The 27,182-nt window shown below is 44.1% G+C and overlaps 1 protein-coding gene across 3 annotated transcripts in view; it reads left to right on the top strand.

Moving 5' to 3' along the window:
• Positions 1–27,182, top strand: part of LOC129834265 (tetraspanin-4-like) — a 124,466-nt gene that overhangs the window by 13,421 nt on the left and 83,863 nt on the right. Inside the window, exons 1-2 of one of the 3 annotated variants that reach the window (XM_055899105.1) lie at positions 8,583–8,631; positions 11,579–11,658. In XM_055899105.1, the coding sequence (XP_055755080.1) occupies positions 8,598–8,631; positions 11,579–11,658 (114 nt within the window). In that variant the 5' untranslated portion in view covers positions 8,583–8,597. Of the gene's footprint in view, positions 1–8,582; positions 8,632–9,906; positions 11,659–27,182 lie in introns of those variants that run through there. The other 2 variants (XM_055899106.1, XM_055899104.1) reach the window with 2 other exon arrangements.

The following is a 27,182-nucleotide window of genomic DNA, read 5'->3' as shown; positions in this document are numbered from 1 at the left end:
AGGAGATGGGAGAGGCAGGACTTGCAGCGTCATCTGTGTCAGAAATAGAACTGACTTCTATTTTAGCTCTTGGCAACGCAGACGCTCATTGGCGCGCGCGAGCAGTGTGGGTGCTATAATTGAATAACATAGATTTCAACATTTATTTTGCAACGCTCGCGCATGCGACGCGAGCGGTGTAGTCAGGGTATTAGGCGTCTCACAGTATGGACATTGCACTTTATTGCCCTGGCCACATCTGCTTGTCCTCATGCCTCCTTGCAGCATGCCTAAGGCATGTTCACGCAGATGAGCAGGGACCCTGGGCATTCTTCTTTTAGTGTTTTTCAGAAGCAGTAGAAAGGCCTCTTTAGTGTCCTAAGTTTTCATAACTGTGACCTTAATTGACAACCGTCTATAAGCTGTTAGTGTCTTAACAACTTTTCCTCAGGTGCATGTTCATTCATAGTTTATAGTTAATTGAACAAGCATGGGAAACAGTGTTAAAACACTTTACAATGAAGATCTGTGAAGTTATTTGGATTTTTACAAATTATCTTTGAAAGACAGGGTCCTGAAAAAGGGACGTTTCTTTTTTTGCTGAGTTTATTATCTTTTACCAGATCTAATGTGTTATATTCTCCTCCTTATATTCTCCTACAATCATTTCACATTTCCACAAACTTCAAAGTGTTTCCTTTCAAATGGTATCAATAATATGCATATTCTTGCTTCAGGTTCTGAGCTACAGGCAGGTAGATTTGGGTATGTCATTTTAGGCGAAAATTGAAAAAAAGAGAGGTTTTTAATGCAACTCAGGTTTTGAAGATATGAGTGATCTCACAAGCTATAGACCTGCCATGCAAAGAGGTAAGATCAATGTTAGACTCACCACTTTTTTTTGTATTATTTCAAACTGAATCGTACTCTTTTATATCATACAAAAAATATGCCATTTAGCAGATGCTTTTATCCAAAGCGACGTACAGTCATACGTGCATCATTTTATTTTACGGGTAAAAACAACATGACTGAAATGGTACTATATGTTTATTGGAAAAGATGTGTGGAAGAGTGGCCCACAATCTGTTGGAGTGCTTATCTCTCTATGTTACTGTTCTCTCTATTATTATTATTACGGTTCTGTGTGAGTCTACTAATTAGCATCCTCTTTCTCCATGCACAGTCCTCCACTAACTCAATTAACATTTTGGTACATTAACTAAACATCCAACCCGCTTGGCACAGACGTCAGTTCAACGTCTAGTTTTGATTTACATTTGGTTCAACGTGAAATTCAACGTGAAATTAACAAAAAAATTCACCATGTCATTGGATTTAGGTTAAAAGTTACATCATTTTTTAAAATTTAAATCCTTTATGTTTATGACTTTTTTCCAAATCCAATCAGTTTTCCATGTTGATTGAACATCATCACATTAACTTTTATTTTTTTTGGGGGGGGGGGCACTTTAATTCAACGTGTTTTTTGCCCAGTGGGGAGTGTATTTGATTGTCTTCTGTGAGTAACGTTTTCGGACTCCTTTGAGTTAGTCTATTTTGTTCTATATTTTTTGAAGCGAGCTAAATTGCAAACGCTCGCTAACATAATTAGGGCTGGATTCTATCAGACCACTACTGCGAAACAAACACGATGTGTGTTTCAACCAGTCAGTCTGTTAGGAAATGTGGGGGAGCATATGCAGAGGACTATAATATAATTAATTAATTTTCAAACATTAATTACTTACCAGCTGGTGTGTTTCAACTAGTAAACACGATCGTCCGGGTTACGGCACCAGAACTCTTTTATGTTCCCACAGCGGGGGTGTGAACAGTAGCAATGAATGTGTAATTATATTTCTACGATTTACTAATTCTATATGGTGAGAACCTCAGAGGAACTCTGCATTTACCAATGAACAGTTTTAACTCAACGTCTCTAAGCTGCTTGCACTGATTACGATGAGGCCAGCTTTACCACAGTTGAGCTACACCTGCAGTGAGAGTTTGATTGAATTCTACACTCCTCGAAAAAGAAAGGGGCTATCTACATCCTAAAGGGTTCTTTGGCTGTCCCAATAGAAGAATCCTTTTTGGTTCCAGGTAGAACCTTATTGGGTTTCATGCATAGTAGAACCCTTTTCACAGAAGAACCAAGAGAAGCAGAAAGGGTTCTCCTATATTCTGAGAGTGTAGCCCTATGCCATTGGCCATGTTGTTTGGCCTTAGCTCACCAGCAACACTGTCTGCATCAGGAAAGGCTTGCTAAGCTAGTAGCTACCGTAATCAAACAACAGCATATTGGTTCTCATTCTTTATACTGCCAGGTTAAGTGGATGATTATATACCCTTGGGAACCGGGAATCCATTACACGTGAATGCAAGACAGATATGAGGCAATAATGTGTTTGTGTCTGCTGAACTATCTAGTGCAATCTAACGTGGAGAGCGTAATGAGGAACGATCCTTGGGAAAGAAATGGCTTTGGTTGTAATCAAAGACGAAGTAACGCACATAACTGATATGCACCGTGCACACACACACACACAACTGCCCGCTGACCTGACCCGACATGTGCCCCCCAATACTCTCTGTTCTGCATTTACCACTGTCACGTTCCCACTTTCCTTGCTTTCCCTCTTAATCAAGTTCCCTGGCTGTCGCCAACACCTGTCAGAGAAAGCTAGTGACGAGATTACTCATACTGCGATTTCAGTCCTTCACCGTTATTCACCTGCTATACTGTGTTAACGCCATGATGTAAGTGAGCCCAGTGGCTTGTGTGTGTGGGTGTGGGGCTGTATGCATGCTTAGATGTGTGCCCTGTGCGTTCTAAATTGGCTTTCTGCATTTGTGTAAGATCCCTTTCATACTAAGACGTTTTTTCTGACAACTTTACCATACCGCCAACTTTTACTTATATCTGAAAGGTATTGCCGGTATCAAAGCTGAAACTTTTATTTCGACCTAACAACCTAGTAATCATTTCAGTAAACTTCTGCTTAAGGCGTCCGAATACTTCCCATCTGAAACAGTTCGGAAAAAGTTTGTGCATATATATATTGAGGGCCTTTATGTGATGTTTTTGTTAGTTTTGGACTACAACAATGGTTTTCCGGGTGTTCGTAGGTATGTCCATTCGTTGGTGATTAGTCAACAGTAGGGATTATTCACCAAACCTTTTAGTTAGATGTAAAATTGCACGACTAAAATCTCCTTGGCAAAAACGTCAAAATGAATGACAGATTTCTTGAGTTATTTTCGATTAATTCGGACTATTCTGGCTACGGCGTCTCAAGATAGACAAACAGAACTATTACCGATTTTCTATTTTTTTTTATTTTCTTTTTTTCTTCTTCTTTCTTTGTTTTTCGAGCAAATATATTTTTAAGGGAGTTTGCGAGCACACTTGCTAGGCGCCAGCCGAACTGAAGCATGCTGACGCCTTTAGTATGAAACGTAGCCTTAATGCTGAGTGGCACGCACTATGCTCTTAAATGGTTCTCTCTTGATGGTTGCTAGGCAGCACCAGTTAACCTTCCTCCTGCCAGTTGTAAACTTTGTAAAGCATGTCATGTCTCCCCGCATAGCCCACCACTAAGCATGCACTGTTTTCTTAACCCTAACTGGATGGATCCATAAAGAATTACAGCGGGAATAAATAGCACTGAATGGCAAAAATATTAAGTCATCCAAGCAATAGTGTGGTCAACTAGATGATGATTTCAGCACTGTTTTGACTGGGACAGATCCATCGCGCTGCTTTGAGACAAGCATGGGGACTGAATCTCCGGTTTCATGTTGGTTCGGCTACAATTACGCTGGGGAAATGCTAGCTAAGTTGAGGTGAGTGCTGCTCATGATCGTCTTGTCTAGTTGGCTCATCTATTTGAACATTTTGCCAGCATGTTATATAGTTTAACAATTGGATTATTTTACTCTTCAGGCGCTTAGTAGCCTAGGCCTACTCCTGACCAAAAGCTTGAGACCACTGACTTGTCTCAATCAATGTGAGCCTGTTTCACTGAATCTCTGTCTGTATAGGCTATTTGGTTAATTGGTTTCTGGCTGGGCAAAAAATGGTTTCTGGTTGGGCTCCCGAGTGGCACAGCAGTCTAAGGCACTACATCTCAGTGCTAGAGGCATCACTACAGACCCTGGTTTGATTCCAGGCTGTATCACAACCGGCTGTGATTGGGAGTCCCATAGGGCGGCGAACAATTGGCCCACTGTCGTCCGGGTTAGGCCGGGGTAGGCCGTCATCGTAAATAAGAATTTGTTGTTAACTGACTTGCCTAGTTAAATAAAGGTTAAATAAAACAAGTGGAAGTGGTATAGCTCATCTATTCGTTTGCTCAACTATCACTGATCAGAAACATTCAGCATGCAATAATGTAGCCCAAATCAAGTTCAGGCCTTTCATTTTGCTCGATCGCATATAGGCAACTACACAAGCCCGCAGAGGTTGAAATAGTAACGCGAGAGTCACATGCTTTTGAAAATAGGATTGCTATTGTTTTCTATCAGTATCATGATGAAGATACTCTCAACGTAAGACCGTACGCCTGCTCCCTGACAAAGTGGCTAGGAAAAAGATGAAACATGGGCTTTTTATCCCTTTTTTTATATGAAAGCTGTTCCACACCTTCCCGTGACACAAGTTGTACTTTATTCTGTTATGTTCCATTATATTCTTACTACAAAAATATGTGCGCTCTGTGATCGAGCTAGGTGTGCCTTGTCTGTTTTAATGAACAAAAGAATGAACTCTTGATTTCATTCATTTGAACGTAACACAATTCAATTCAAAATATACCATGCTGTTGTTTTAAAAATACATTTTATTAGTCTTATAATGTTTCTTAGGACCCACCTAAACAAATGAATAATGGATTTATTTTTGAGGATGTATTTCAATGGATTTATTCCAATAAACACCCACCCACATCTGCGCACCACTACTACCACTTGTCACAGGCATGCACACGGGAGGTATAAAAGGCACATGCAGGCAAGAATGTCGTAGAAATGGGCTTGTTTGTAAGGGGGTCATATAAACATTGCCCAATTTTTTTTTTATAGGCAAAATACCATAAATCCTATGTAAAAGCAGTATAAGTGTGCGTGTGTGTCAGGTGTCTGTCTGTGTGCATGTGTGTGTGTGTGTGTGTGGGGGGGGGGGGGGGGGGGAGATCTATTAGTGTGTGTATGTGTGATAGATGGATTATGTTCTGCAATCCTTACACCCTGTCCTCAAAGGGGATTTTCTCCCCTAATCTCATCTAATTCCTCTGGAGACAATGGCTGCAGGATTAGACGTGCGGTGAGCCAACACCTCCCCTAACCCCAGTTTTGTGTCTCTGTGTCAGTCTCACATACACCTCTACCACTGTCTCAACACCCACTCATTACAAACTCACTCATTCTCAATCATGTTCGGGATCTGCATGTGCTGATGCATAAAGACAGCATTCCTCGACTCTGCATAGAAATCGAGTGGAGAAGATTATTATTATCCTATAACAGGGAAACAAATCTGATGTTGGTGAATATGGATTAGGCTCATAACATCACTGAGAGATCTGACAGATATGCATACATCCTGATTATGGCGGGTGAAGCGGTTTTCACAGGGGCTGTTAGAAGGTGTGACGAGATCAGCATCAGGCTGGCACCTTTCGACACTGTCCCCGGGCTGGGAAGTGTGATGGATGGATGGCAGGTGCCCTCTCACATATCACTATAGTTTATTTAGGGCCGATACCGATGTTCTGTTTTGATGTTTGTTTCACTGTTAGCTGTAATTAAGATGATATAATAGACAAGGTGCTCACTTACAAATGGTTCTTTAAAAAAAGTTGGGTGCTGGATCCACGTTTGTAAAAATCCATTTAGTGCAGTGCATTGTTTCCTGCAGTGTGAGTTTGATTGAATACCACCCAGTGTTGATATACAGTTGAAGTCGGAAGTTTACATACACTTAGATTGGAGTCATTAAAACTCGTTTTTCAACCACTCCACAAATTTCTTGTTAACAAACTATAGTTTTGGCAAGTCGGTAAGGACATGTACTTCGTGCATGACACAAGTAATGTTTCCAACAATTGTTTGCAGACAGATTATTTCACTTCTAATTCACTGTATCACAAATCCAGTGGGTCAGAAGTTTACATACACTAAGTTGACTGTGCCTTTAAACAGCTTGGAGAATTCCACAAAATTATGTCATTGCTTTAGAAGCTTCTGATAGGCTAATTTACATTATTTGAGTCAATTGGAGGTGTAGCTGTGGATGTATTTCAAGGCCTACCTTCAAACTCAGTGCCTCTTTGCTTGACATCATGAGAAAATCCATAGAAATCAGTCAAGACCTCAGAAAAACAATTGTAGACCTCCACAAGTCTGGTTCATCCTTGAGAGCAATTTCCAAACGCCTGAAGGTACCACGTTCATCTGTACAAACAATAGTACGCAAGTATAAACACCAAGGGGCCACGCAGCCGTCATAACGCTCAGGAAGGAGACGCATTCTGTCTCCTAGAGATGAACGTACTTTGGTGTGAAAAGTGCTAATTAATCCCATAACAACAGCAAAGGACCATGTGAAGATGCTGGAGGAAACAGGTACAAAAGTATCTATGTCCACAGTAAAATGAGTCCTATATCGACAACCTGAAGGGCCGCTCAGCAAGGAAGAAGGCACTGCTCCAAAACCATCATAAAAAAGCCAGACTATGGTTTGCAACCTCACATGGGGACTAAGATCATACTTTGTGGAGAAATGTCCCCTGGTCTGATGAAACAAAAATATAACTGTTTGGCCATAATGACCATCGTTATGTTTGGAGGAAAAAGGGGGAGTCTTGCAAGCCGAAGAACACAATCCCAACCGTGATGCACGGGGGTGGCATAATCATGTTGTGTGGGTGCTTTGCTGCAGGAGGGACTGGTGCACTTCACAAAACAGATGGCATCATGAGGCAGGAAAATTATGAGGATATATTGAAGTAACATTTCAAGACATCAGTCAGGAAGTTAAAGCTTGGTCGCAAATGGGTCTTCCAAGTGGATAATGACCCCAAGCATACTTCCGACGTTGTGACAAAATGGCTTAAGGACAGCAAAGTCAATGTATTGGAGTGGCCATCACAAAGCCCTGACCTCCAGCCTATAGAAAATTTGTGGGCAGAACTGAAAAAGTGTGTGTGAGCAAGGAGGCCTTACAAACCTGACTCAGTTACACCAGCTCTGTCAGGAGGAATGGGCCAAAATTCACTCAACTTATTGTGGGAAGGATGTGGAAGGCTACCCGAAAAGTTTGACCCAAGTTAAACAATTTAAAGGCAATGCTACCAAATACTATTTGAGTAATTGACCCACTGGGAATGTGATGAAAGAAATAAAAGCTGAAATAAATCATTCTCTCTACTCTTATTCTGACATTTCACATTCTTAAAATAAAGTGGTGATCCTAACTGACCTAAGACAGGGCATTTTTACTAGGATTTAATGTCAGGAATTGTGAAAAAGTGAGTTTAAATGTATTTGGCTAAGGTGTATGTAAACTTCTGACTTCAACTGTAAGTGTGGACTGTGGGGAACTGTGTTTAGATACACACTGCCTGGTATGACTGCAAATCAAATAAAAATACATTCTATGGAGGCTGTGTGTGTGGAGGCTTTGTGTTAGATTTGATGAATTATTAAAGTTCCATTTCCTTTGTCGTTTCACACTAGGAGAGGTAATCTACCGTTGCTCTTCAGAGGGGCACAAATATAGATGTCAACCGTTGTTTTTCTCTTGGTTTCTTTTACCAGGTTTGCACAGTGTTTGGTATCTGGTAATTGTACTGATCTCCGCTGTGTGGAAAGTCATAATTTTCCCCTGCCTCCTTCCAAAATAAAACCCTTGGATCTTCGTCCAATTAACATTTTCCTCTACATGGGACTCACCATATATTTTTGTGCAGCTGAAAAACAGAGGCAATGGAAAAATAATATGTAGTAAAACTAATGAATCTTTGATGGAAAACTTGGACATTTTAAGGACATCTTTTGGCTAGTTTTAAGGAATTAACTACATAGTCATATATATTTTTTAAATCCTCCAACCAACCTGTACTCCAGTCACGATCCACCACTGGGTCTCCGACCCACAGTTTGGGACCACTAATCTACATCCTATTGAGACAGTCCTGCTCTCAGTATTCAAGCGTTGATCATTGACATTGATCTAGCATGCCATTGACTTGGACTCAGCATGGAAGTATTGATGTCACTCCACAACCATTGTCATTAGTTCACTTCACAAAAGAATAATTCCACGTCCCAGCGGTATAGATTACTCCTCTATTAAGAGTCCTTGTCTAAGACGTAGGGGGTCTGCGAGTCTATGATGACTACATTACAGTGTAGCCTCACAGTCTTCTCCTCTACTTTAAGAATATTGTATTTCCTGCTCATTTAGTCTGTTTATTGAAAGTGGCTTCGAACGTATTTTACATTTAACCACCTGCTGAGCCTCAGGGTTTCACTGTAAACTGTAAACGCGCCAACTGACCGACAAAGCCACATGTATAATAGGCTGGTACTCATTCATTCTCTGTGGGTCTGAAATGAAGCCAAGCCTACAACAGCATGGTTATAGAGGTAGGACATTAATGTGTCTGTATGTGTATAGTATTTACATTACATTATCCATGTTGTTGTCTGAATACGTTTGATGTATTTTTCCCAAATGTACAAAAGAGGTCAGTTTTCCCCTTCTCACCTGGACCAGCCTCCACTGCTATTTTAATGTATCATTAAATTGTCATAAAGTGGTTTATCATTGCTTGGTTTTGTATTTGAGATGGGGCTGCCAGGCATGGTTCTCTAAGCTTGTAGAAGCGAGATTATGCTGTGTAAACCTGATGGACTGATACGCATATCTACAGGGAACTGTGCTACATTCCAGGACGTTTTATGCATTCCTTATTTTGTATGTTCAGCCATATGTGAGGATGATGGGAAATCATTTTGAATAGGTATATTATACAGTATCGGATTGAGCTTTTATATCCACACAAATGCTATTTTTAGATGATCCACGCAATTACCAAACATCAATAGCAAGCAATAAACAGTTATAGGCTTATCGGTAACTCGCACATCACAAGTTTTGCGGTCTAACGTGTGCATGCATCTAAGAACAAACGGACAGTTCAATACTCTGCTACTGGCATCTTGGCGAGACAAATACAAGTTCAATCATAATTGACCTTTTTGTTATTAAAAAAACAAAGCCTTCGTCACAATTCATTGTTTTGACCCAGATGGTCACAGAGTCGTGGAGCGTGTGTTGTTTAGTCTGATCGTCTGCCAGGTGCAGCAGTGTGAGGCAGTGCGTTTCCCATCCTATATTAATGCATATGCACATCTAGGGAGAGTTGCTTGCGGCATGGGATTCTAGCTGCACTGTGTGGGTATGTTTGGTCCTGTCAAGGGATAGAGGTTGGAAACATGACTGTAGTCAAGCGCACATATATAGTGCAGGTTTGAGTGAGAGAAGCACCTTAGAATGTGGAATGAGATGGAGAGAGAGGGACCACTAGCTTCTTGCTGGTATGTTAACCAAGGAGCAGATCCTCTTTTGTGTGGGGTTAATGCTCACGTGTTTGTGTGTGTCAGAGAGAGAGAGAGAGAGAGAGAGAGAGAGAGGGGGGGGGGGGGGGGAGAGAGAGGCAGAGGGAGGATGGGATGCAGGAAGCGGATTGGCTCAGCTCTGTAGTAGGGTGTGGCTATAGGCTGTGAATGACTGCTCCAACCCATCTCACTGTCAGGATTTGGGGACAGTTATCAAGGAGTAGAAGGGGAGTGCTGAAACAGTGTGAGTGAATGAGAGACAGTAAGCGAGAGAGAGAGGGAGGGAGGGAGAGAGGGAGGGAGAGAGAAAGCGAGAGGGAGGGAGAGTGAGAGAGAGAGAGAGAGAGAGAGAGCTCTAGGCAGGCTGGACGGTTGCTATGACACTGCAGTCTTTTTTTTCCCTCCAAGGAATGTGTCTCTCTTCTTCTTCTTCTTCTGGCCATGACCCTGGTGGATACTTTACTCTCGTGACCCACCTATAGAGAAAGAGGAGAAAACAAACGAAGAGGCGCACAGAAGGGAGGGAGGAAAGAGGAGAGGGAACCTTGCCCTAATACAACGCTCTACTGGCTGGACTGTGGAAATGAAGGAAATGTGTCTACATCAGAGCTGATAGACAAAAAGGGAGGGAGACCGAGGTGAAGGAGAGAGGCAGTGAGACAAGTAGCAGGTAGACCTGCGAAACAGCAGCTGCGGGAAGGGGGAACAGAGGAAGAGCAGAGAGGGGGGGTTAGAGAGGAGGAAAAAGAACGAACCAGGACGAACAGGAAAACCAGACAAGGAAAGTGGTAGAGCGCTCACCTAATGGAAACCAAAGAGTGCTCTCCTCATTTCAGTTACCTATCCTTTTCTTGTGCATCTTTTCCCTCCACTCATCCCCACACAACCACCTCGGTGTTGTCTCTTGGTCTGCACATCTCTCTCTTGAACTTTTCTGCATGTGAGGGAAAGTGAAGCCAAGACAATGGGCACTGGTGAACATTCAGAATCAATTCCAACTGGATGGAGTACTAGCGTGCGGTCTTAATGGAGAAGTGGTTCTGGTGTGAAAGAGACTGATTGGCTGAAACACTGTCGTCGTCAACAGTGGCTGTTTTCTCTGCCAGAGCGCACCTGCTCCGGAATTTCTAATGGCACCAGGTGTGACATATCACTCAGCCGACCGACCAGATTAGAGCAGTTCGGGTAGTGCCAAGCGCTCCTGCGATTATGTGCGTCCGATTGATCTAAGATTATCAGGAATTGGAAAAACTAAAGCTTTTTTTTTTTTCAAGTGATCGACAGCTGTACAGTAGTTGTGGGATTCAGGAAAGGAACATAATAACGAACAGGTGTTGTAGGATTAAGCAAAGGGAAAACGGAATATAAAGGTGTTGTAGCATTAAGCAACGTACATTTTTTTGAGGTAATGTGTTTTAATCTTAGCTGGTCTATCACTGCCGGGGCACAGTTGGACTACATGCCTGATCGTGCTTCAGTTTCCATGGTGAAAAACACTGTAGGCTGGTTAGCTTAGAAACTATTGGGAACAGTTGCCATTCCACATTACTGGCACCACAACTCTGCACATTTGTCCCCTGAGGACACGTTATTTGGACTTTGTGGCTCTGTTCAGGTCTTAAGTGACTTTTTTTGTGTGGGCTCTCAAAGACCTCTTGAAGCTCTTGAAGGAAGGGGTTGAATTAAAACTTCAGCTGCTGCTAGCGTCTCACCTCCAGTTAGTCCATGAGGCGTTCGAGCACGGACGAGACGCCGTACCGGCGCAGTCCCTCACTGGACAGCAAGCCCGAGACGCCGCCCTTCACCTCGGGCTTCCACAGCTACAGTGGCGAGTACGAGTATAAACGTCCGCCCTTTGCGTTCGGCTTCCACACGGCACCTGGGCCGCAGGCGGCTAAAGGCCGCTACACCACCTCGCAGGGGAAGAAGTATGTGGTGTTTTACCTGGACCTCTCCTTCATCTTCCTCCTAGAGCTGCGGCGCTGCAGGATGGCCGAAGGCTGCATGAGGGGCCTGCGTTACGGCATGGTCTTCTTCAACCTCCTCTTCTGGGTGAGTCCAGCTTTTTGTTATTTGGAGTGTGTGTGTGGTGGGGATGTTTTTCAGTGTGTGTGTGTGTGTCTGTCTGACTGTGTCTATCTGTCTGTATAGGTGTTATATGAGTGATTGTGTGGGTGTGCTTCATTAAGTTTAGTTTTTGTATTTCTATGTGGGTATATTTCTGCCTGTTTGTGTTCAGAATATGCATGCGGAAACCTGTTTGTATCGCGGGTATCACTTTATTGAAATAGTCACGCTCTAATTCATTATCACATCTGTCTTACGCTTTTGCAAAAGTGGCTGCTGTGAATTCGGTCCGTCTACGACACAATCCTATCTTTTTACAGTTGGGGGCTCTTGACTGTCTGTGTCTGTTTGATCGTGACAGTCTCACGGCGATAACGTCCGCCCCCTCACTCCTTTTTGACGCCTGCACAGCTGTCAAACGTGAGCATTATCCTTCAAATTCACCGATGTCTATCTCTTCTTTTGCATTCTCTCTATACTCGCCCTTCACGACCTTCCTTTATCCTTTTCTCCGCATGCTCTGGGAATTTGGGTCTCTACGACGCGCTGATTCTATGGTCCCCTTTGACGAACTGAACGCGCCTGTCCTCTTTGGTAATAAAAGGAGGCCTTGTACATTGAAATGCAATCACTCCCAAGGAACACTCCCTCCTGTGACCTCCAGACCCGTTTCCTATCAGCTGTGGCCTTCCGCCAGAAAGGGGTCAATGTATTTGTGATTAGCAGCTGGCGTGTGTGTGTGTCAGCGTGTGTGTGTGTGTGGGAGAGTATCACTTACATGTGACAGAGGTCTTGTCATGGGGTATGCTTTTTTTAACCTCTTCAGACGACAGCCTTATTAAGGTACTTATGCTTCTAATAAGATGAAACTGGCAGAGCTCTTCAACTGGAAATGGTTGGCCTTTTTAAAAAGTCTGGAGCTAAATGACAGGGAAGTTCTGTGTATCCTCTTTATATCCCCCCCCAACCCACACCAACACCAACACACACAGCTTAAAAGGGAAGTTCACCCGAAAACACTTTCTAACACTTGCCTGGTCCTTTGTCAGTACCCAGACCGTTTTTAGGTCCATTGCTTGAGTATTTAGATGTAGGTAATAAGCTGATTCTACCCCTCTTTCCCCATAGAAAGTCCATCATAAATACCTCCCAAACACACCGCTCTGGCCTCCGATGAATGCAGCAGTCTTTGTAATGACTTTCTCGGCACAATTTTTCAGATAACTTATTTCAGTAGGCAAATTTTATTAATGTATTTTGTTATTTTCGTATTGAAATCCAAGAAGTAGATTCATGCAAGTCGGGACCTAGGTCGGCGTGGCTGAAGGATGTAAACAATCATTTTCTGTTCTCACTCCCTCACAGTATTTGCTGCCCTCGTCAAATTTTATTAGAGTTAAGAATGTCAGATCGAGAACCAAGAGGAAATTGGAGACCTGCCTTATTTTCCGAATGGTACTGTACTGTCATGTCGGTTTGAGCCGGGGTATACTAAGGCTGAGTTGTTCCGTTTGCGGGCTGACCGAGAGAAAGAGAGAGACAGGAGCGAGCAGATGTTGAGGAAACACAGGCTCTTCCCAGAACGCACAGTGACTGGTGGTGCAGTCGCTGGACATACCAACAGACAGTGAACGTCTCGGCTGTCGAGAAAGGGACCAGCTTTTTCCGATAATGGAGGAAATAGAACATCAGTCTGACGATCCAGCTGAAGATGGCGTGCGTGTACGTAACTAAACTACTACAATTTCTTGTCTCTCATCAATCCTGGTGTGTTGGAGACTTTCTTCGGAATGCTCAGGATCACCTGGTAACGCCGTGCCACACTTCACGGTCCAAATGGGAAGCTCTCTGAACCGTAAGTGTTTTGGCCAATATTACTCACAGGATATATTTACATTACTCTCTAAGATGAAAATACATAGCTGTATTTTCGAGTATCCTGCCTACACCCCATAATGTAACTGCATGCTGTAGTCCCCTTCAAGTTTGTCTGACAATGATGACATGCTGGCTAGGTAAACAGTGTCTACAACAAGCGGATGTGAGCCATAGAAAAATAATGTATGGGACACGCACTTCAGATTCCGGGTCTACGTAAACATGAATATATATTATGAAACAGTGTAATAAGTATAACGTCAATAGTGGTAGTGGAGGAGAACATGTTGCTTGCAATTGCCAGTCTAGCTTTTATACCAATAATATCCTAATTAACCTGGAAACCCACACACAAGAGGAAGAGAAACAGCCTCACACTTGACCACTAACACCCTTTGAGCAATGAGTTGGCGCAACATTCTTCAAGTATACAAGACCAAGAGAGACATCAATAGTATTGTGTTTTGGGCCAGTAACCGAAAGGTTGCTGGTTCGAATCCCCGAGCCGACAAGATGAAAAATCTGTCTATGTGCCCATGAGTATTGCTCTTAATCTTAACTGCTCCTGTTAGTCGCTCTGGATAAGAACGTCTGCTAAATTACGTAAATGTAAATGTATTGTGCCATCATCAATACGGCTAATTATCCCTTAGCCTGTAATAGAGGCCCATTTATTTTCTGGAATTCACTGAAGAGGATGGACCTCCCCTTCCTCCTCAGAGGAGCCTCCACTGATGCCTATCCATGTGGTAGGCCCACCATTTTGTTAAACAGGCTGTTGCATTGCCCTTTTTTAGTCCAGATTCCTGTGACTAATCAATTTGGCTATTTAAGCTATGATCAATTTGTCAAAAATGGTCGGATACAAATTTGAAACCCCTGATAATGACAATGGGATGAAACTCCTGGACAACAGTTGTGATTGTCCATTATATGCTGCCCATTTTACTTTGACCTGTCCTGCTTTTAGGATATTTTTATTTGATTGCGTGCCATTTAGATCAGGCTATTTGATCGGAGAAGCATGACGTTCAAAGTGTCCGTCTCATTACATTGTCATACATTTTATGTCCAGCCTTTAGGCTACAGAAAAGGCCACATACTCATTCTACCATATCCTATATCTGCTACATGATTTATTATAGATATTATTTTTGACGGAACGTTGGTGGAGAGCCGCAGCGATGCATCTCTCCAACAGCACCCTTGAGAGGAGTGCTGGGAATGGAGAAGCAAAATATTGTGCGCCCCTGCCTTTGACAAAGTGGGCAATGCTTATCACAGGGCAGCATCAGGGCTCACATAAAAAGTCAATTTGCCACCGGTTGAGAGAAATTGTCATTGTTGTTAGGCAAAATTATGTGAGGTTTTATGTGTTGTTGGAGGTGCGTCTTGGTCAGTTTATCTCAGAAAATGCCGCCCTCGTCAATCTGCCGCCGATTGACAGGATAGGCAGTAGGACAGGATAACATAACACTAAGGACTGGGTAGAGAAGAGTGTCTGAACTGAAGATGTTCAACTTTAGAACCCGATTGGTCCAGCAGGCTGTCAAGTGGCGGGAAGATTAACAGGTCATATACAAAGACCATTACTTCGAAGTTGACACACCAGACCTACCTCCCAACATCGCCCCGGTTGAAAAGCCAACCAAGGAGGAGCTGGTGGCAAAACTTTTCAGCCTAACTTTAGCTAGCCTAATGATGGCAGTGTAATATTGTGGAACGCAATCATTAACATGTCATGCAATCATTGGAAAATTCAAGAAAATTATGTCATGGCTTTAGAAGCTTCTGAAAGGCTAATTTACATAATTTGAGTCAATTGGAGGTGTACCTGTGGATGTATTTCAAGGTCTACCTTCAAACTCAGTGCCTCTTTGCTTGACATCATGGGAAAATCAAAAGAAATCAGTCAAGACATCAGATAAATTGTAGACGTCCACAGGTCTGGTTCATCCTTTGGAGCAATTTCCAAATGCCTGAAGGTACCACGGTCATCTGTACAAACAATAGTACGCAAGTATAAACACCATGGGAACACGCAGCTGTCATACCGCTCAGGAAGGAGACGCATTCTGTCTCCTAGATATGAACGCACTTTGGTGTGAAAAGTGCAAATCAATCCCAGAACAACAGCAAAGGACCTTGTGAAGATGCTGGAGGAAACAGGTACAAAAGTATCTATATCCACAGTAAAGCAAGTCCTATATCGATATAAACTGAAGGGCCGCTCAGCAAGGAAGAAGCCACTGCTCCAAAACCTCCATAAAAAAAGCCAGACTACGGTTTGCAACTGCACATGGGGACAAAGATCGTACTTTTTGGAGAAATGTCTTCTGGTCTGATGAAACAAAAATAGAACTGTTTGGCCATAATGACCATCGTTATGTTTGGAGGAAAAATGCTTGCAAGCCGAAGAACACCATCCCAACCGTGATGCACGGGGGTGGCAGCATCATGTTGTGGGGGTGCTTTGCTGCAGGAGGGACTGGTGCACTTCATAAAATAGATGGCATCATGAGGCAGGAAAATGATAAAGATATATTAAAACAACATCTCAAGACATCAGTCAGGAAGTTAAAGCTTGGTCGCAAATGGGTCTTCCAAATGGACAATGACCCCAAGCATACTTTCAAAGTTGTGGCAAAATGGCTTAAGGACAACAAAGTCAAGGTATTGGAGTGGCCATCACAAAGCCCTGACCTCAATCCTATAGAACATTTGTGGGCAGAACTGAAAAATTGTGTGTGAGCAAGGAGGCCTACAAACCTGACTCAGTTACACCAGCTCTGTCAGGAGGAATGGGCCAAAATTCACCCAACTTATTGTGGGAAGCTTGTGGAAGGCTACCCGAAACGTTTGACCCAAGTAAAACAATTTAAAGGCAATGCTACCAAATACTAATTGAGTGTATGTACACTTCTGACCCACTGGGAATGTGATGAAATAAATAAAAGCTGAAATAAATCATTCTCTCTAATATTATTCTGACATTTCACATACTTAAAATAAAGTGGTGATCCTAACTGACCTAAGACAGGGAATTTTTACAATGATTAAATGTCAGGAATTGTGAAAAACTGAGTTTAAATGTATTTGGTTAAGGTGTATGTAAACTTCCGACGTCCACTGTATTTAGCAGTCTTATGGCTTGGGGGTAGAAGCTGTTCAGGGTCCTGTTGGTTCCAGACTTGGTGCATCAGTACCGCTTGCTGTGCGTGATGCAATCATTTCCATGGTAATGTAGAATGTTCATTCAAATGATGCTAACTGATGTGGCTCATGCAATGGAATGTATTTTCTGTAATCTCAGTTGAGTTGATTAAACAACCCACAGCACAGATTGATGGGTGCACTCCCTGCTTTTACTTACCGCTCTGCTCCTATGGGTACATTTGCAATAGCCGGCAGTCCACCTATTATGCCATCGTTGTCGTGAATGGGATCACCCGTTCTATTCAATGAGGGGATTAGATGAATCTGGCCCGGGCGCGTAGAATCGTGTGGGAAGATCTCAATTGCATACTCCTTGCGTCCTCTCTCGTCTCTTTGTTTGGCAATTCAATGCCGAGACACCAGTCATTGTTTACGTAACATTAAATAAACATCATTTTTTTATGCATTTTAGTTAATTTTGGGAAATTCAGCATTTCGATATAAAAATACAGAAATCTAAATACTCAAACAATGGAACTAGAGACTGTCTGGGGTACTGACAAACAGCAAGGCAAGTGTTTTATAAAGGGCCCGTAAGTGTTTTGTGGTGAACTTCACCTTCAACGCATGGCTGTTTTGTTTATTACAACTGTCAACACTATAAACACACTTTCACAGACAAAAAGCATGCTCATTACCAGCAGACAGAACCTCAAACACACACACGCACACATGCTTGCTCTCGCTCGCTCTCTCTCTCATATAAACACACACTGCACCTAATACATTCTTAGGAAGCATATTTTCCTCGTACACAGACAATTCAAAAAAAAAAGTCACAGCCAAGGTTATTATAGTTTGGGGTTTTTGTATTTGTTTTTATTTCTGTTAGTTTTAAGAGTTTTATTTGAAGTTTAGTTTCAGTTAGATTTCAGAGCCTCGTTACTAGTTTCTATTTAGTTCAAGTTTTATAAAAACAAATGTATATTTCGATTTTATATTATTTAGTTTCAGTTTTAGTTTTCGTGTTAGGGACAGAAAGTAACCTATGCCTGTGAGGCTTTTGGGATGTATTTTGGGTGGCTTTTGGGACGTCACTTCTTGCCTCTGTGGGGAAGTAATACATAAAGTGATGGGTCAGGTCATAGGTAAGGTTAAGATTAAAGGTTTACATTTTTTAAATTTAACCTGTTTACTGACATTCCTTTTCATAGCCACTTTACTAGTTTCTATTTAGTTTTATAAAAACAAATGTATATTTTGAGTCAGTTAAGTACAACATCTTATTTACAATGACAGCCTACTAGGGAACAGTGGGTTAACTGCCTTGTTCAGGGGCAGAACGGCAGATTTTAACCTTGTCAGCTCGGTGATTCAATCCAGCAACCTTTCGGTTACTGGCCCGACGCTCTAACCACCAGGCTACCTGCTTCCCCAAAGGTAGACTCAGTGAGGTGATAAAATGTACGAATGTAAACCGTGGTAGTGGTTCAATTTCCGCAAAAACCAGGAGCGTTGAAGCACGACTCTAAACTTCTCAGCTGTTTTGGTCCCGTAGCTACCACGCAGACTGCAAAAAGAAGCCTCAAACGCACAGCGAAGTTGATACTGTAAGATTGCGAAACTTTTTAAACCATGACTAGAGAGTAAAAAGTGTCTGTTTTATGTGTAAGTTCATGTTGTTATTCGGCACTGTCAACACTTTGTTCAACACCTTAATAAGCCGTAAAATGCGCGTTCTCCCTACTTCGACACGCTACAACCAGCACTTCAGTGAATGAGTATAGCATAGTGTTAGCACAACTTTATGACCTTTGATCACATGAGTTTTGTTCATGCAGTCGACACGAGGTGCAAGTCGAAACATTTTCTTACCCACGATGCACCAACTTGAACGCACCCTAACTCAATGTGACCCACCAGATTCAGAAGTTTGAAAACCCCACTAAACCCATTAGGTTTTTGTCCCGCCCCAAAAAACTAAAACTGAACATAATTTATGGTGGTTTTCATTTATTTTTAGTTACTTTTGGAGTTAAAGATAATAGTTTCAGTATAGTTTTAGTTTTTCAAACAGGATTGTTAATTATTTTATTTCAGTGTACAAGATAGTTTTTTCATGATTAGTTTTAGTTTACTATTGTAAGAATACTTTAAGATAATACACAACGCAGAGGACTAGAGGTGAATAGGGCATTAACAATAAATGGAACTAGTTGTTTTTCAGTTCAACATCTGTTTAGAATCAGTGTAGGAGTTTCAGTCCTGGACTCATAGCTACATCTGGCAAGTTTTCGTTGGTTCGAATGGTCTATACATTGACCCTGAAACAGGATACTTGTTATTTGGCCATTGGCCCAATTTTACTGCATGGAATTCTAATTGGTCAACCACAGCCTAGGGTTGGGTGTTATAAATTGCATAATGTCGTTTTGTTCTGTGGAGAATCACTGAGGACAGGGAAGAATGAACATCTACTTCCTAGCTTAACATCTATGATTTGTTCTCTTTGAAAAAAACTATATTTCTCCCCCTGATTTGATTTGAGGTCTGTGTTATTGAAGAATAACATCAACTGCTAACACTTGGTGCCGTGACCCGGGTGAATTTGTTGTGACCAACAACAAGGAACAACTCATCAACTGTGTGTTGATCCAGGGGAAAGAGAGAGGGCTGAGCGCAACCCACCACAGGAGTTAACTCTTAATCTCCCGATTGATGACATATCATATTCCCGGGTGAGTCTAGACCTATGCATTTTAAAAGAACCAATGCAGGTTAAAATGAGTGCATGCAATGAGTGATACATATCTGTGATGTATAGGGGTTTGAGTCCTTCTATTAAAGGTTAGTCCTTTTCTCTATTGAAGGTTTGAGTGCTTTTGTTAAAGCCCTATCAGTGGAATAAGCCATAATTGATTAAGTGTGTGAAACCTTCTGGTTGCATAGAAGTGAGTTGGTATTTGAGTAGCAATTTTTACATGTGTGGGAAATGTAAGCCTTGTGAGCATTGTACAAGCTTTTGAAGTGAACGCAAGTTTTTATGATTAACCAGGCCCTACAGAAACAATTAGTGTTCTAGACGATAAGAGGTTAGAGTCCTCAAGGGGTTGTATGTATGTACATATATATTGGGGTTAAATAAATATATAAGATATATATTATACAACTTTTGAAGTTAATGTAATGCCATTTTTTAAGTTAGAAAACCACTCTGGAGAAGGGCGGAACGGCTGATACGGATGTGAATATAAAATAGATTTTGAATTCACTGTCTAGTGATATAAAGAACCATTTCAAAGTAGAGGAGAGTAGGCAAGGGATAATAAATTAATATTCTGTCATTGTTGACAAAGATGGAATATGTCTGATACACAAAAAGCTTGGGGGAAAATACAGAGAATGTCTAACTCATTGACATTGCAGAGAGATATAGAGCGTTTGAGGGCTCTTGGTGAACAGATAAAAACCTTAAAAGGAGAAATTCAACTATTGGAGGAGGAGAACACGGGTGAAAGAGTAAGACTTGACCCCCACCTGCGGGCTCACTGTTCCCTCCATCTATCCTCACACTGAATTGCGCAAGGCAGATCAGCTTTCAAGCATCTGGTCAGCACTGCCTGGCTTTGAGTCGACAGATTCTGACAGCGGTGACGAACGATGTCTTAGGCCAACCAGAACGCGGGCTGTAACAGGTACTCAAGACAAACCTCCAGTGACAGTAGTCACACACAAATCAGCACCTCCGAAGCAGTTGGATGAACGGTCAAAGACTGAAGCATCCACGCGACGTCGGTATGAAGACGTGGGACCATTTGAAGTGATATAAGAAACTCTACAATCTATATCCTTATGATGGGTTACAGGTATTAGCCTTTGTTTTGAACAACCGTGAACACGGCGTACTTAAGACACATTGGGTTACCCGACATGGAAGATGAAGATGCACTCAATTCCTCCAAAAATGGGGGGGGGGGGGGGGGGGGGGGATTGTTAACACAACTACTGACTGGGAGAGACAAAACTTATGAGGAATGGCCAGGAGAAGCAGAGTCCATCTAAGGGAAAATAGAATCAGGACAACAGCCCCAACGACACAATGCTAATGCAGAAATATAAGAAGCTCTTTCCGGCTCAGCAGCAGAGTTTGCTGGATGCCGTGGAGGTAAACTAACAGACCCCCTCTTTTACATCCCATCTCAGATGGTGTACATATGAAATCGGATGGAATATATGTGAACATGATGGTTAACAACTTTGCAGTCGATTTTTTTTAGTAGATACGGGCGCTCATATCTTATGCAAAACATGTATGTCCTCAGTACACGGGCTAGAAGATGAGAGCTACAGGAGTGGGGGGGAGACGGATATGAAACAGACCAAACCATTAGCAATTTATATTGGTCCAATAAAGATTGACGCAGGGGTGTGGATAGGCTCCTTTGAACAACCTATTTTAGGCCTTAATGTTACAATGCAACTTGACTCTACACTGAACATCTCTGAAGGAAAGGTGACGTGGCAAATTAGACAACTGCGGGGCTCTACAGTTCAGAACCATCCTATTTGGACTACGAAGAAAAACAAGTGTGGAACATTGGATATGGAATCAGTGTGCTTGACAAGTGTTGCCCCACCTTGCACAAAACAATATCCCATTAGCAAGGCAGCTATGGGCGCTACTAAAGTAGTGATTAAATATCTATGGGACATGGGTATAGTTGAAAAGACACATTCTGCCTCTAATAGCCCAGTATGGCCAGTGAAAAAATCAACTATAGGAATGCAAATGAAGCCATCTCCTAGCTCACTCCACTGTTGGCTGACACCTCAACCATTTTTTCCCTCATTATCACCTGTTCACTCTGGGTTCTCTGTCATTGATATGGCTAATGGGTTCTGGTTGGTACCCTTACATCCAGAGGTCCGTCCATGGCTTGCCTTTTCTGTGGATGGTCAACAGTATCAGTGGACTAGGACTCCTATGGGCCTTAATAGTCCTTTGATTTACCATCAGGCATTGCGGAGACATCTCCAAGACCTCCCTCAGATGTCATACAATATACAATATGTTGATGAAATATTGTTGGCATCAGAAGATGAGGAAACGCATGTTAAAATCACTGTTAGACCACGTGCATGCCAAAGGCCATAAAGCTAGCCCTAAGAAGGCCCAACTCATGCAATCACAGGTTATCTACCTTGGTCAACTGGTCTCACAGGGAAAGAGAGAGATGACACAAAGTCGTACGACTGCCATACAAGCTGCCAAGGAGCCCACTACTATTAAAGAACTTCGCTCCTTCATGGGCTTTTGCAACTGTAACAGATGCTGGGTGGACCCCCTTCGTCGAAATTGCACAACCCCTTAACGACCTGAAAGGAGGCCCTGATTCAAAAGACTCTGTAGCCTTCACGGAAGAACAGAAAAATGTTTTTGGCAAGTTTAAACTAGCTCTGTCATCAGTGCCGGTTTTGGCCATTCCGGACTCAGGCCAACCTTTCACCCTCTTTGTGGCTGAAAAAGATGGCTACATGACCTCAGTGCTGACACGAGACAATGGTGATTGTCAGAATCCTGTAGGCTACTATTCGAATAAACTGCATGATGTGTGTTTGGGATGGGGTCCGTGTCTCAGAGCTATGCAGGCTACTTACGTCACTGTGTCGATGGTGGCATCGCTTGTTCTCGACCAACATCTTACCATCAAGTGTCCACATGCTGTTCATACTCTTTTGACAATGAATCGAGCTGCACAGGTCACAGCTGCTCGTTGGAACAAATGGTCAATTGTGTTGGAGGCTCCTAACATCATCATACAACATGGCACATCATGTAATTCAGCTACTCTGATGCTTCCTCCAGATACCACACTACTTGAACACGACTGTTGTGAGTTGGTTTAGGATCAGCTCTCTGATGGGTTTACTAATGGGCTCTCCGATAGTCATCCGTTGGAAAACCCTGAGTTTATCTTATACACAGACGGTTCAAGCATTGCGGAGGGGGGTGTGAAGAAGGCAGGCTGGGCAGTTACTACAATGGACAATGTGATAGTGACAGGCACAATACCTGCAGGGACATCAGCATACGTGTGGCGGAATTGGTGGCTTTGACAGAAGCATGCAAACAGGCTGAAGAAAAAACAGCTAATATCTACACAGACTCAACGTATGCTTTCGTTGTTACCCATGATGGTCCAAAAAATATGTGACAGACACATTAGGGTCAAAATGGGAAGGTCCTTATCAAGTTTTGCTCATAACGAGGTCGGCATATTTGGGAAATCTATGTGAAATATCAATTTCTCTTGAAACCCGGACATGTTACTTTCACTTTTTGGTTTCCTTCGTTTACAGATTATGAGAATCTACTGTCTGAAGCTGAAGCAATATCCCTTAACCCAAGGACTGTACTTGAAACGATACAAGATCACTGGGGAAGTGTTCATTGGAGACGTCCTCATCAACCAGTGGAACGGAAGAACAATTCCTCACTACCGGCACACTGTCAGAACATCATTTCTAATAGTTATCTATGTGGGACTGATACCAGTGTGGAAGAGCAGGTCACTTTTAAAGGACTTGGAGAATGATTACCTTGTCAATAGGCTTGAATATTATTGTCTTGCAGACAAGTGAAAGATGTTTGAAATTATTTTCCTTTGGAGTTTCCTCCTTATACAGGTTGTGGGTGGTGTTTCCAATTCGAACACAGAGATGCATCAACAGGATGAGGGACACTCGGGCGTCAGTGCGTTTCTAGCTCGTTCTCTACACTATGCCGCAGACAAACATGGGGTACATGTGCTGTTATTGGTGCCGAATGCTGTACTTACATTCCTGATAATTCTGAGGAAATAACTGACCTAATCCAAAAGATCAGGACCGAGGTCAATAAATATCACGATTACAATCCAGATGATTTAGGATTAGTCATGTGGTTGTCTTCCACATTTGGCACACAGAAGTTTTTGGGTGAGCATGATACTTGTAACGGTCCTGACCTGTTTTATGTTGTTTTTGTATGTGTTTAGGTCAGGGCATGTGTTTTGGGTGGGCAGTCTATGTTATCTGTTTCTATGTTGGTTTTGGTTGCCTGGTATGGCTCTTAATTAGAGGCAGGTGTTTTGCGTTCTCCTCTAATTAAGAGTCATATTTAGGTAGGGTGTTCTCACTGTTTGTTTGTGGGTGATTGTCTCCTGTGTCTGTGTCGATGTTACACCATACGGGATTGTTTCGGTTTGTTCGTGCGTTTTTGTAGTAAGTACTTGTTCTGCGTGTGTTATGTCAGTTCGTCGTACTAAGTCTGTCTATTTTCGTTTTGTTATTTTGTTAGTTTATTCAAGTATAGTTTGTTTCGTTTTGTCTTATAAATAAAACTCATCATGTTTTCACAACCCGCTGCGCCTTGGCTCGATCACTACTCCTCCTCTTCTTATAAAGAGAGAGAGGAACGCCGTTACAGAATCACCCACCATTCCAGAGCCAAGCAGCGGAGTAAATGGAGTAAGGGACAGGAAAAGAAGGAGCAATGGACATGGGACGATATATTGGACGGAAAGGGTTGCTACACATGGGAGGAGATCCTGGCTGGTAGGGATCGCCTCCCATGGGAACAGCTGGAGGCACTGAGGAGAGCAGAGGCTACCGGAGAGAGGAACCGGAGCTATGAGGGAACGCGTCTGGCACGGAAGCCCAAAAAGCCCGTAAGTAACACCCAAAAATTTCTTGGGGGGGGGGCTAAGAGGTAGTGGGCCAAGGGCAGGTAGGAGACCTGCGCCCACTTCCCAGGCTTACCGTGGAGAGCGGGAGTACGGGCAGGCGCCGTGTTACGCAGTAGAGCGCACGGTGTCTCCTGTACGAGTGCATAGCCCAGTGCGGGTTATTCCACCTCCCCGCACTGGTAGGGCTAGATTGGGTATTGAGCCAGGTGTCATGAGGCCGGCTCAACGCGTCTGGTCTCCAGTGCGTCTCCTCTGGCCGGCATACATGGCACCGGCCTTACGCATGGTTTCCCCGGTTCGCCTACATAGGCCGGTGCGGGTTATTCCACCTCCCCGCACTGGTCGGGCTACCGGGAGCATTCAACCAGGTAAGGTTGGGCAGGCTCAATGCTCAAGAGTGCCAGTACGCCTCCACGGTCCGGTATTTCCGGCGCCACCTCCCCGCCCCAGCCTAGTACCTACAGTGCCTACACTACGCACTAGGCTACCAGTGCGTCTCCTGAGCCCAGTTCCTCCTCCACGCACTCTCTCTGTAGTGCGTGTATCCAGTTCGGTGCCTCCAGTTCCGGCACCACGCACAAAGCCTCCTGTGCGTCTCCAGAGCCCTGAACACACTGTATCTTCTCCCCCTACTAATCTTGATGTGCTTGTCCTCAGCCCGGTGTCACCAGTGCCGGTACCTCGCATCAGGTATAGAGTGGGCTTTGAGAATACAGTGTGCCCTGTCCCTGCTCCCCGCACTAGTAGGAAGGTGCTTATCCTTAGCCCGGTGCCTCCAGTTCCGGCACCACGCACCAGGTCTACAGTGCGCCGTATCCGGCCAGAGCCATCCGTCTCCCCAGCGCCGTCTGAGCCATCCGTCTCCCCAGCGCCGTCTGAGCCATCCGTCTCCCCAGCGCCGTCTGAGCCATCCGTCTGCCATGAGCCTGCAAAGCCGCCCGTCTGCCATGAGCCTGCAAAGCCGCCCGTCTGCCATGAGCCTACAGAGCCGTCCGCCAGACAGGAGCCGCTAGAGCCGCCCGCCAGACAGGATCTGCCAGAGCCGCCCGCCAGACAGGATCTGCCAGAGCCGCCCGCCAGACAGGATCTGCCAGAGCCGCCAACCAGACAGGATCTGCCAGAGCCGCCAACCAGACAGGATCTGCCAGAGCCGCCAACCAGACAGGATCTGCCAGAGCTGCCAGCGAGCCATGAGCGTCGAGAGCCGTCAGCCCGCCATGAGCGTCGAGAGCCGTCAGCCCGCCATGAGCGTCGAGAGCCGTCAGCCCGCCATGAGCGTCGAGAGCCGTCAGCCCGCCATGAGCGTCGAGAGCCGTCAGCCCGCCATGAGCGTCGAGAGCCGTCAGCCCGCCATGAGCGTCGAGAGCCGTCAGCCCGCCATGAGCGTCGAGAGCCGTCAGCCCGCCATGAGCGTCGAGAGCCGTCAGCCCGCCATGAGCGTCGAGAGCCGTCAGCCCGCCATGAGCGTCGAGAGCCGTCAGCCCGCCATGAGCGTCGAGAGCCGTCAGCCTGCATAGACCTGCCAGAGTCCCTCAGCCAGGATCTGCCAGAGTATATCAGCCGGGGCCTGCCCCTTGTCCCGGTGCTGCCCCTTGTCCCGGTGCTGCCCCTTGTCCCGGTGCTGCCCCTTGTCCCGGTGCTGCCCCTTGTCCCGGTGCTGCCCCTTGTCCCGGTGCTGCCCCTTGTCCCGGTGCTGCCCCTTGTCCCGGTGATGCCCCTTGTCCCGGTGATGCCCCTTGTCCCGGTGATGCCCCTTGTCCCGGTGATGCCCCTTGTCCCGGTGATGCCCCTTGTCCCGGTGATGCCCCTTGTCCCGGTGATGCCCCTTGTCCCGGTGATGCCCCTTGTCCCGGTGCTGGCCGTTTATTTAGGGGATGTGAGTTTTAGGGTGGTCATTGGGAGGGGTAGACAGAAGCGGGGGGTGACTATGGTGGTGTGGGGACAGCGTCCAGAGCCGGAGCCACCACCGTGGTCAACTGCCCACCCAGACCCTCCCCTGGACTTTGTGCTGGTGCGCCCGGCGTTCGCACCTTGAGGGGGGGGGTTCTGTAACGGTCCTGACCTGTTTTATGTTGTTTTTGTATGTGTTTAGGTCAGGGCATGTGTTTTGGGTGGGCAGTCTATGTTATCTGTTTCTATGTTGGTTTTGGTTGCCTGGTATGGCTCTTAATTAGAGGCAGGTGTTTTGCGTTCTCCTCTAATTAAGAGTCATATTTAGGTAGGGTGTTCTCACTGTTTGTTTGTGGGTGATTGTCTCCTGTGTCTGTGTCGATGTTACACCATACGGGATTGTTTCGGTTTGTTCGTGCGTTTTTGTAGTAAGTACTTGTTCGTTCGTTCTGCGTGTGTTATGTCAGTTCGTCGTACTAAGTCTGTCTATTTTCGTTTTGTTATTTTGTTAGTTTATTCAAGTATAGTTTGTTTCGTTTTGTCTTATAAATAAAACTCATCATGTTTTCACAACCCGCTGCGCCTTGGCTCGATCACTACTCCTCCTCTTCTTATGAAGAGAGAGAGGAACGCCGTTACAATACTTCCAATAGTGGGAGTTGTGTTTATTTTACTTATCCTCATCCAGGCTATCAAGTGTGCTATTGCCCGATGTTTGTCTGCTAAAATTCCACGGTTACGTGATAGGGGATATCATAAGATTCATCAACCGTCTGGGTTATTGAAGAATAGCATCAACTGCTACCACTATATTAACCTTGGTTACAGCAAAGATTTTTGACCTTTTGATGTTGAAAA

This window comes from Salvelinus fontinalis, chromosome 35, assembly GCF_029448725.1.
Source record: "Salvelinus fontinalis isolate EN_2023a chromosome 35, ASM2944872v1, whole genome shotgun sequence".
Classification (NCBI taxonomy): domain Eukaryota; kingdom Metazoa; phylum Chordata; class Actinopteri; order Salmoniformes; family Salmonidae; genus Salvelinus; species Salvelinus fontinalis.
This window is presented reverse-complemented; position numbering and strand designations above follow the sequence as displayed.